This window comes from Cornus florida, unplaced genomic scaffold, assembly GCF_030987335.1.
Source record: "Cornus florida cultivar Cherokee Brave unplaced genomic scaffold, ASM3098733v1 CherokeeBrave_3.0.0_Hap2_Chr11, whole genome shotgun sequence".
Classification (NCBI taxonomy): Eukaryota; Viridiplantae; Streptophyta; class Magnoliopsida; order Cornales; family Cornaceae; genus Cornus; species Cornus florida.
In genome coordinates, this window is record NW_026775581.1 from 44,691,798 (window position 1) to 44,703,334 (window position 11,537).

Sequence of the window (11,537 nt, forward strand, 5' to 3'; positions counted from 1 at the left end):
TCACTCATTCTTCCGACTACATAGGATTTCTTTTCTTATTTTAGTTTTGAATACTTATTCTATAAATTTATTTATCAGTTGGAATTATTAGGGGTCCACTGGATGGATTCCCAAGTTGTATGGATTTGAAGGATTTAAATTGTTTGTTGTACTATTTCTTAAGGGCACTATTCTTCAACCAAACATATATATTTGCAAATAATTCAATTTGGTAAATTAATTTTTTTAAAATTAAATAATACAGTATCCATTATGGGTTGATGTATTTATTATGGAGGTGAAAAAAGAAAGGCACAAAAAAGAAAATTCATTTTTAAGGAAAAACCAAAAAAGAAATTTAAAATTAACCTTTTTTTGGGAAAGATTTTTTTGAAACAAGAAAAACCATTTTAAGCACGGTTTGTATCAATCAAACAATTAGTATTTATTTTTAGTCAAGTGCAGAAAAAAAAAAATAATAATAAATAAATAAATAAATTTTGTATTTGAGCAACGGATTGGCCAGACGCGCCCTTAGAGTCCAGATGGCAAGTCCAAAATATCGAGCCCACTCTTCGCCAGCCCGTTGGAGGGTCTGGATAAATTACGACGAGACTTCTTCAATTTTGTATAAGTTGAACATTTTTTTGAATAATAATATATTTTAATATTATTATTATTATTATATATTTATTTATTTTGAATAAAGAAAGTTTGACTCCCAAGTCTCCATCCAGACTGTTCTGAATTCTCTCTGCTGGATGAATAAGAGAGTTCTCTATTGTCTCCTACGTAGAGGTAGAGAGAGAGAGAGAGAGTGATGGGTTCTTCGTCGCCTCAGCGTTCTCGTGGTGGTGGTAACAGTAGCAGCAATCGCGACGATAAAAATGAAAGACCAAGGTTTTTCGACTCCAAGGCGAAGAGAAGTTGCTGGTCCGAAGCGAAGATAGTCCCAGGTCGACACCCGGAGAGGTGGCGCTTCGACGCCGCCGGCAACATCGTCTGCAAGCGCTTATGCAACTGCCTGGGCTGCCTCTGCTTCGAGTACGACCACATTATCCCTTACTCCAAAGGTCCTCTCTCTCTCTCTCTCTCTCGAATCATTTACATTTTTTGGGCATTTTGATTGTAAGCGTTGATCTCAAAATGGGTTTCTTTGAATTTATGGTTTTGTGACTGGAAATTAAGTTGGTTTGTTCTATATGTTGTTGATATGATTGATGAATTGGGTTTATAAGGTTTTGCTTTTGTGTAAATTATGCTTTTAATTTGAAATTTGGGGTTTGTTGGTATTGGGTTTCTTGAGAATATAGTTTGTTTTTTTTAATAGGTGGTGAATCCGTAGCAGAGAATTGTCAGATTCTGCAAACCAGGGTGAACAGGTATAAATCAGACAAAGAACAGGTGGAATCTACACAATTGCAAGGTTACTCATGTGATGTCAAATTCACTGGTATGTTTCCGCTCATACTGATTTCTGTATCTATTGTGTAATTTTAATCTGCCTAGAATGTAGGGTATCTGAAATCAACATAATTCAAGAACATGCTTATGTTGAATTGAATGTATTGCTTAGAATTGGGTATTTCAAAGGTAATTTGAATTAACTGATTAGTAAAATATATGTTTAGATTTTTGTATATTGTGGTTTCTGCAATAGTTATCTTGTTAGTTACTCTCTCTCTCTCCCTCTCTCTTGGGGGGACTGCCGGAGAAATGATCAACACTTCTATGAAGTGCCCCTAAAGTTAGGACAGGTGTTGTTTGTATTCTTTGGTCACATTTAAGATGAGATTTGAGCTACTAGTTTCACTTACTCTATGCATCGCAGACCAAAAATGCTAAAGTTGAATAATGGGGTTAAAGTTCACATACCCTTCTAATGAATTATCAAAACACACAACCTTTTTGAGAAGAGCACTCGGAGCATTTATGAGGCCTTACCACTTCAAATGTTCTGAGATATTTTCATGATTATTATTATTAATATTATTATCATTTTGTATGCATATAACTTGAGACATACTTCATTTTGTATGCATTCATTTTGTATGCATATAACTTTTCTTAATACTGTCTCCCATTTTCTGACAATAGATGTCAAGTTATGTTGTGATACGAAATTTAGGTGATTCACAGATTCAACAAGTATAGGCAATAATTGAACACTTAGTAACCACCTGTCTTGATCGTATCAATTGATAAAGCAGTGGTATTTAATAGTTTGGTAGCAACTGATGTAAAATGGTTTTGTGCCACAATTTGATAGTGCTGTACAACAGAGTGTGCTCTCCCATTGATGGGAGGGTTGGTAATTAAATATTTGAGGGTGTTCAATCGTGTTTTACTTAAAAGTAGTTGTCGTAGAGGTTTGCTTTGAAAGGGAGACCCTTTGGTGAAGAGGGGTGACAGGGAATTATGTGTGTTCTTGGGGAGACTAGGTTTTGTGGTTAATGGGGTTGTGTCATGGGGTGGGCTTTTGGAAGGTTATCATGAAGGGCTGAGGAGTATTATTCCCTTTGTTTGCTTTATGGTCTGTAATGGAACTAACATTAGATTATGTCATGACTTATAATTTTGGGGGTGGCCTTGAAGAATGCATTCCTCATACCTTTTCCGGTTTACAGTTGATAAGGATGCTTTGGTAGCAAAGTTGGCCTCTGTTCTGGAGAATGGAAAGATATGGTGTTTGTGAGTCAAAAGGTCCTTTGGATTCAAGGATAGCTTTGCTTGATTTGCTTCAAGCGTCCCATGCTAGTGGAGAGGCAGGGGATGTGATCTGTTGAAGTTAAACTAAGGGAGGAAGCTTTAGCGTGCAATCATTCTATGAAGCTTTATCCACAAGAAGGATGATAGATTTTTAGTGGAGTGTATGATGAACGAAGGCATCCTTGAAGGTGACCTATTGTATGCATATAACGGTTCTTAATGCTGTGCCCCATTTTGTGTCAGGAATATAAACATCTTGGCATTGGGTTTAATGCCATTCTGATTCACATTAGGTTTGGCAATGCATGTTACTACCACCAGGTATAGATGTAAAGTTGTTTCCTGAAAAGAAATTTAGGAAATTCACAGATTCGATAAGTATAGACAACAATTGAACACTTAGTGACCTCAATTTGATAGTGCTGTTCAGCAGAGTGTGCTCTACCAAGGGAGACCTTTGGTCAAGAGGGGTGGCAGAGAACTCTGTGTGTTCTTGGAGAGACTAGGTTTTGTGGGTAATGGGGTTGTGTCATGGGGTGGGCTTTTGGAAGATTATCATGAAGGACTGAGGAGAGTTCTTCCCTTTGATTGCTTTATGGTGTGGAATGGAACTGACGTTAGATTATGTCATGACTTATATTTCGGGAGGTGGCCTTGGAGAATGCATTTGTTGGACTTTTTCCGGATTACCATTGATAAGGATGCTTTGGTTTCAAAGTTGGTCTCCTTTTTGGAGAATGGGAAGATATGGTGTGTTGGAGTCAAGAGATCCTTTGGATTCAATGATAGCTTTGCTTGATTTGCTTCAGGGATCCCACGCTATTGGAGCATATGATCTACCAAGGCATCCTTGAAGGTGGCCTTTTTACTTGATCAACAGTCTCAGATGCTATTCTTACAATTGACAATCTGATGATGGGTTTGTCATCCATTGGATGACAAATATGTGTTGATTGTGTTCTATGTTCAAAACTGAAGAGAGGACCATTAGTGACCTTTTGTTACATTGTATTGTGGGTGGGAGTTGTGGGAGTTGTGGGACTTGATGTCTCATTTCTGATTGTAGATTATGCAAGGGGCAATGTTGAACTTGACGAGGTGTTGGAGAGGTAGGTGCACAAAGGGTGAGAGTAGGGCAATCAGAAAATCCCAGATGCATTTGCAGATACGAAAAAAGGCCTATGGGGATTGAATATAACCCATTTGCTCTTTTAATTGATATTAATTTTTTAATGTTTTTTTTTATTCAAATAACCTATAATGTAATCAATCAAACACGTAATAAATATAATAAAGAGCTCGTAAGGAGACAACCAGATTTATATCCCAGAAACCTAAATTGTCTAGTTCCCACATAAGTGTATACCCAACATTACATGCTTTATGAAATACATAATCTTCTTTTACAATAATTGACCATTTAAATGTTACAATTTATCACTAGGACTGTCAAAAACTTTACCAAAAATTGAATAATTATTAATAAGCAGCTTTCGTTCATAATTAACAATAATGAAATATCTCATGGTTTAACAATAATAACGTGCTAAACTACTATCCCTCTTATGTTATTTGTTACCTTGTTAATCCTTTTTCATTAGTAACTAAGAAGTACATACACTTCTTCGAAAGTGTCATGTCCGACATCGACACATCTGGACACGTGTCCAACACTTCATGGCCGTGTCTATAATTTAAAAATAATATTTATTATTTCGGACGCTTGACCGATACATCTTGGACACTTGGTCAACACGTTTCGGATACTCGACCAACACATCCTGTACTGTTTATTTTATATAAAACAAACACATAACAGTCTTGAAAACAACATGTTGAAAAAATATCAAAGTATCCAACCTTTTTTTCTTTAAAAAATTGACATTTAACACGTCACAACATGTAATGAGCAAAAACATAATCGTAATGACAAGATAGGAGAGTAATATCATATATATGATATTTTCTTTTTTAATCTTTGAATACCTTCATCTTCTAACTTATGTAACTTTAGTATAGAAATTATAAATTAATTAATGTTCTATAATTGTCTTATTCTAGATTTATAAATGAATATTTATATTTATATTAGCCATGTCCATGCTGTGTCTGTGTCCCTTTTTAGAATATGACGTATCAGCGTATCCATGTCGCTCGTGTCCCGTGCGAGTGTCCATGCTTCTTAGATTAGTAACTTATCATGGACCATACCTAACTCATGAGAACGTTCTGGCTACTCATAAAGCCACAAAAATATATCGTACGTAATGCTCTAAACAACCATGTGTAAAGATCATATTGAACTCACCATTACATTAACTTTAGTGTCTAAGGCCCAAATATCGGGCATGAAATGGATCTGATTTAACCTGATATTAGGGGTGGCAATTCATGTTGGCATGTCGTGTCAGGATATGGTATCTTGTTAAATGGGTCGACAAGAACACGACACATTTATTATTCGCGTTAAGAAACCTTGACACAAACACAGCACAATTATTACACTGTAACATGACATGACATGCAACTTAATAAAAAGGACAAGACCTGACTCGACTTGACTCCACACGACACGACAAGACACGTTTAAGTCATTTCTAACATGAACACGACATGTTAATGTGACACATCTAGTTAAATGGGTTATTTTTAACATGAACACGACACGCTTAGTTAATCGGGTTATAAACGGGTTGACAAGTCAAACACGAACACAATACGTTTAATTACCGTGTCAATTCGGGTTAACATGATTATAATCCAAACACGATTAAGCCAAACCCAGACCTACTTATTTCGAGTCGTGTCAAGTATTGCCACCCCTACTTAAGATCCAATTTGATCTTAATTCCATCTTATCGGGTTTGGATTTTAATTTTGAATTCGAATTTCAAATATTGAATATGGATCTTCTTTAAATATCTGTCGCTACTTAAGGTTGGATTTGGATATGTGTAGGCCAGAAATGGATTGTGGTTTACCCAAAAATCCGAACCTCGTCGAGCCAATTATTATATTAGGAACTGTTTGTATTATATGGATTAGATATGGAACATATTCATAGATTTGAGGATCTAATTGTAAATTCTGACATTAAAGTATGTATATGGGCTTGGATTTGCATAGATGTACTCTATTTGTTGCATTTCATGCCCTACCCAAATATCATACAAAACTTACCCCAAGGACTGAAGGATGTATGAACTGGATCGTACGTGAACTCACCAATAGACACTCCATTGGTTGAGATTATACCTAATTCACTAAGGAGAACAACTGCACTATATCATGGCTCATGCATGCTCAGCTAGAAATAAGGGGCACCCTTAGTTCAACTCGAGCTTTGTGGCTAACTCTCTAAGCTATATATACTAACAAACGCATTTCCGTGACTAAGTATGCTTTAGTCATGAAATATGACGTCTACGCTAACAAAATCCTATCCTGATGGTGGATAATGGCGCTTTTATCCTTTCTAGGTAGCTGATAAACCAATGAAAAGACACTGTACTACTGATCAAGTATCCCTTTAGTTTTGTTATGATTGTGAACAAAGCCAACACAACCAAATACTCGTGGAGAGAGATGATATGAGTTGAGACATGTCCTTCAGGTAGCTCAAGAGGAATTCTAGTAGTATCATGAGTCTCAAGGGCACACTGTTAATTAGAAAAGCTCCAGTAGGAGCGACATTACCCCATAAAGATTTAGGAACACTTATGGTAAACAATAATGCAAAATATATCCAGCCATGAAAGTATATTTGTAGGAGGTGACTTTACTGGTAATGTAGGAGTGCAACGAATAGGGTACGCACGACTTTATGGAGGATATGGTTATGGAGAAAGAAATGAGACACTCTTAAAATCTTCAAAAGCTTATGATCTAGTGATAAATCTTACACTATTTTATTTTATTTTATTTTATTTTATTTTTTTAATAAGAAGGGCATTTAGTAACAATGTAACATTCAAGAGTGGAATGAATAAGACACAAATAGACTCTTTTTTGTATAGAAGAGGGGAATGGAATACATGTAAAAATGTAAAGTAATTTCCAGGAAAAGTCTCGCTAACCACTACTTTTATTGGATTTGCCAATTGAAGGGTTAGGTTTCAAAAGGGAAGAAAAGCAGCTCAAATTATAAAATGGAAAGATTTGAAAGACGAGAACGAGATAAAATTCAAAGAAAGATATTACAAGAAAATCAATGGAATTGGAATGATGACATAATTAGTCTTTGGTCAGAAGTAACAAATTGTATAAGGACGGTGGCTAAGACAACTTTGGGAGAATCAAAGGTAAAAAATTTATTTACAAAAAGAGATGGTTTAGCGATGAAATACAACAAGCTATAAAAAATAAAAGAACAAGAAGAATGACAAAAAAGTTGGAAACAAGAGGATCTAGAGAAATACAAAAAACTTAAAATCAAAGCTAAGCTAAAGGTAATTGATGATCATATGAGAAATTATGCAAATAAAAGGGTGAAGAGGCTATTTACTAGTTAGTGAAAAATAAAGGAAGGTGCAAGGAATTGTTTGCACCCAAGATGATTCGTAGTTAGGTGTGTTAAGGGTATAGATCAAACAATATTAGTTAAGATATTGTCATATAAAAAAGATGAAAAAGTTACTTTTAGCAATTACTAAATGAGAAATATATACTAAAGAAGAACTTTTAAGTAACAAACCTTACACAGGAATTATAAAAAAATTACTACTAGTGAAGTAGAAGAAACACTTGACAAGATGAGTAAAAATAAAGAAATAGGACTTAATAACATATCTATATGGCTATAAAGAATTAAGAGAAATATGGGAATTAGAAGAGCACCCTCTCAAACCTTCTAACCTATTTCATGTCTCTTCCCGATGCCAAAGGTTGTAGAAGATTAGATGACTTGTGGGGAGGCATTGATGATGAGTTCAAGTACCATTTGGTGAATTGGGAGAAGGTGTGCTCCCCTACTCTAAACAGGGGTTTGGGTATTCAGAGACTGGATTTGTTTAGCAAGGCGTTGTTGGGCAAATGGCTTTGGAGATTTGGGAGTGAGAGGCAACACTTATGGAGCAGAGTTACTACTTGTCGGTATGGGGAGAGGGATGGTGGATGATTGTCTAGGGATGTGAGAGCTCCAGCAGGTATGGGCACTTGGAAGCTTATTTGGAAGGGGTGGGATGAGTTCTCCAAACATATACGGTTCAAGGTTCAGAGTGGGAGTCACATCCAATTTTGGGAGGATCGTTGGTGTGGGGACATTGTTTTGGCTCGTAGGTTCCCTCGACTGTTTAGGATCTCTTTGACGAGACCTGCTCTAGTTGTCGATTGTTATCGGCTTGATAGCGGAAGATTAACTTGGGATGTGCATTTTCGTAGAGAGTTTCATGATTGGGAGCTCACGGAGATTGCTAAGTTCTTAGCCTTGCTTTATAGCCAGGTGGTGGAGGGGACGGAGATGGATGAGATGGTGTGGGTGGGCACCCCGAGAGGGGTGCTTGAGGTTAGAGCATTTTATCGCAACCTTTCGGAGATCCTTGGTCCTTCCGTCCCATGGAAGGCGATTTGGAGGTCGAAAGCTCCCTTGAAGGTGGCTTTCTTTGTGTGGTGTGTTGCTCACGGAAGCATTCTTACCCTTGATAATCTCAAGAGGAGACGACAGTTAGTGGTTAACTGTTGTTGTATATGTAAGAAGACGGAGGAAACTGTTAATCACTTGCTTCTGCATTGTCTAGTGGCGAGAAACATTTGAGCTATGTTTCTAATTGTGTTTAGCATGTCTTGGGTGTTCCCAAGATCCATAGTGGATTTGATTGAGGCTCGGAGAGGGAGTCTAGTGGAGAACTGAGCCAAGGATGTTTGGAGTGTCACTCTCTTTGTTTATGGTGGTGTCTGTGGTGCGAGAGGAATAGGAGATCCTTCGAGGGAAAGGAGTCTCCTATTTGGGTTCTCAAATACAATATTTTGTATACTTTAATCTTTTGGGTTTATGGGCGGAATTGTAATTCCTTGGGGCATCTTTTGGATTTTGTGGATAGCTTAAAGCTATAGTTGTCGCCTTTGGCATCTTGTATATTCTTCTGGGAGCGCTCCCCTCTTGAGCGCATGGATTTATACTAGGTAGATCCGCTATTGAGGTCATTTATTTAATAAAGACAATTAATAAAAGAGTGTAGAAGTTTTTTTTAAAAAAAACAGGGGATCTACAAATGGTTTTTATAAATTTAGAGAAGAGAAGACACCTGATAGAGTGCCGAGGGCTGTAATTTGGTGTGCTCTACAAAAAACTAGCCCTAAAAAAAGTGAATCTTATTTAGGATATGTATAGCGGATAAGGATTATAGTTCGGACTACATGTGGAAAGACTAGTGATATCTATATAAAAGTAAGAGTACATCAAGTTTCAGTGTTAAGTTAATATTTACTTATTACAGTAGTTTTTGATGAAATAATGAAGGATATCCAAGAAGATACTCCACTGTGCATTTTTTTGCTGATGACATAATTCTACTGCATGGATTGACTGAGGCTATGACCTTAAATAGAGCGGAATGGAAACATAGGATACATGTAGGTGACCCCAAGTTGTTGGAGAAAAAGGCTTGGTTATTAATGTTGTTGTAGTATAATTCTATTGCATGTTTCTAAAGAAAGTTTAGCAATAAAATTAGAAACACGCGGAAATGTGTTAGAAGCAAAATGCCTTAATGTTAGTATGACTAAAACAAAATACATGACATGTAAGTTAAATAAATAAAAAATGTAGAGGATGCCAATATAATTATCACAATTCAAAACTTATGGGTCGCTAAAAATAGTCATTTTTTACTTTAAGGGTCCTAAATACAGCAAGATGGCTGGATTGATGACGATATAATATGTAGGACTGGAGTAGCGTGCACGAAATGGAAACAAGATAGTGATGTTCTATGTGACAAATAAATACTGAGTAAGTTTAAATCTTTCCAAACATTTAACTCATCAAAAAAAAAAAAAAAAAGAGTTTAAAGGAAAATATAGGATGGTTATTAGGCCAACTATAGTATATGGAGCAGGAGGTTAGGTGTTAAAAAGGAAATCAGAAGAATGAATTTGTGTAGCTGAAATGAAATCGTAAGATGAATGTTATGAGTGATTATGAAAGATAAAATTAATAATCAACATGTGAGGGAAAACTAGGAGTGACACCTATTAGAGATAAAATAAAAGAAAATAGACTTAGCAGTATGGACATATACAATAGAGACCTAAGGATGCACCAGTTAAAAAAGGGAGATTTATTTGTATAGAAGTTAAGAGACAAAGATGACTTAAATATAATTACAAAGGTGATGATGATGATGATAAGAATGGAAAAAGAGAATTCAAGTGAATAAGAATTAAATATAATAGGAGACATAACTTGTAATGGAAAAGAATGGAAAAAAGAGAATGCCTACACCATTTAATATGAGATAAAGGCAAAGATGATGATGAGGGAGTTAAGTGCAAAAAGTTGGAAGTTTATGATTTATTTCTTTCTCTTTCTTTTTTTTTTTCTTTTTCTTTTTTTCTTTTTTTTTCTTTTTTTTTTTTTTTTTTGCAACTTGCCCTATTTTACTTTTCAAGTACTTGGACAAAGGCATCTCAGTCAAATTTCAAATGCCATAACTTGATTTGGCCTTTTTACGCTTCTCATGCAAACATCTGAGTAGAAGGATATTTTTGTGCATTCAACATTTTTTACACCTCACAAGGGCATTATTTAGATTTCCGACTAAAGAAAATTTTTGGTTTCTTCAGAAGAAGTTGATGTTTAAAGATAGAGATCTGCACACCCTAGTTCTTGAAGACAGAAGAATGTGATGAGACCCTAGTGGCAGTGGCTTTTTTACTGGAGTAACATTTAAACATTAAAAGTGTTTAAACTGCTGTCCAAAGTTAGACCCAAATCTTTAGGCCTACGTTGAGTTTCTTTCGCTGAAGCCAGATAGCTTGTTCCCATTCCCCCATCCCAGATTGCTTTATTCACTTGAAATACTACTTTATATGGACAGGTTTCAATATCTTTGAATTTGTAACATTTGTTTTAAGTGGTGGTGTATCGTCTATTAACTTCCATTTCTCCAATTTGCAGAGAAGGAGCTTGATATAATTGAAATGGCTGTCTATGGGGACGTAATCCGGCCAGGAAATCAATGTCGATGCAGGACTGTTGCCGAAATGCTCGGCAAATTCAAATCCAAAGACCGTGTCGATGCTTGCAAGTTGCCATACAGCGAGTAGGCAAGGGTTGGACAAATGCATCGTGATTTACCTCCTCCTCATTCACATTGGTTTAATTTAGTTTGATTTCCGTGTACCTTCTGGCCCATTGTCAGAATGGTTTGAAATGGAAAAAATGCCCTAGAGTAGAATTGTTGTTGTGGAGTTGGGCTTCATACCATTTCTTAAAACTTGTAGTGAGATAAAGTAGAAGAGACGCAGATATTAGTTTATTTCAGTCAATTGAGCATTTAGTGCTCAACAAAATGTATTTTAGCTGCAATCAAAAACTTACCTTGGTTAATTTTACTTCACTGGACTGATTCATTTTTTTTTTTTTTTTTGTTCCATAATTGTGGACTGAATCATTAAAGCTTATTAGTTGCAATTTAATAGATGTACAGATGGCCGAGAACCCTGATATATATATATATAAAGGCTTGGTGGATTAAGCTACAAAACCTCTTCAATGTCAGATCCTTAGCATTGACAAACAATTATTCTTCTTTTGTTTTTATAACTTCAAACTCTGTCTGGTGTGATACATGCATCTAGAAATCATATTATAGTTATTATTTTTCTTCTGGTCTATGGGAGATGGATAT

General features: G+C 35.9%; 1 protein-coding gene across 1 annotated transcript; it reads left to right on the plus strand.

The window, feature by feature from the left end:
- Positions 1-709: 709 nt before the first annotated feature.
- LOC132285269 (uncharacterized) lies at positions 710-11,246 on the plus strand. Its single transcript, XM_059787437.1, has 3 exons — positions 710-1,052; positions 1,310-1,432; positions 10,805-11,246. The coding sequence occupies exons 1-3, from the start codon at positions 800-802 to the stop codon at positions 10,951-10,953; spliced, it is 525 nt and encodes a 174-aa protein (XP_059643420.1). The 5' UTR covers positions 710-799; the 3' UTR covers positions 10,954-11,246.
- Positions 11,247-11,537: the final 291 nt, after the last annotated feature.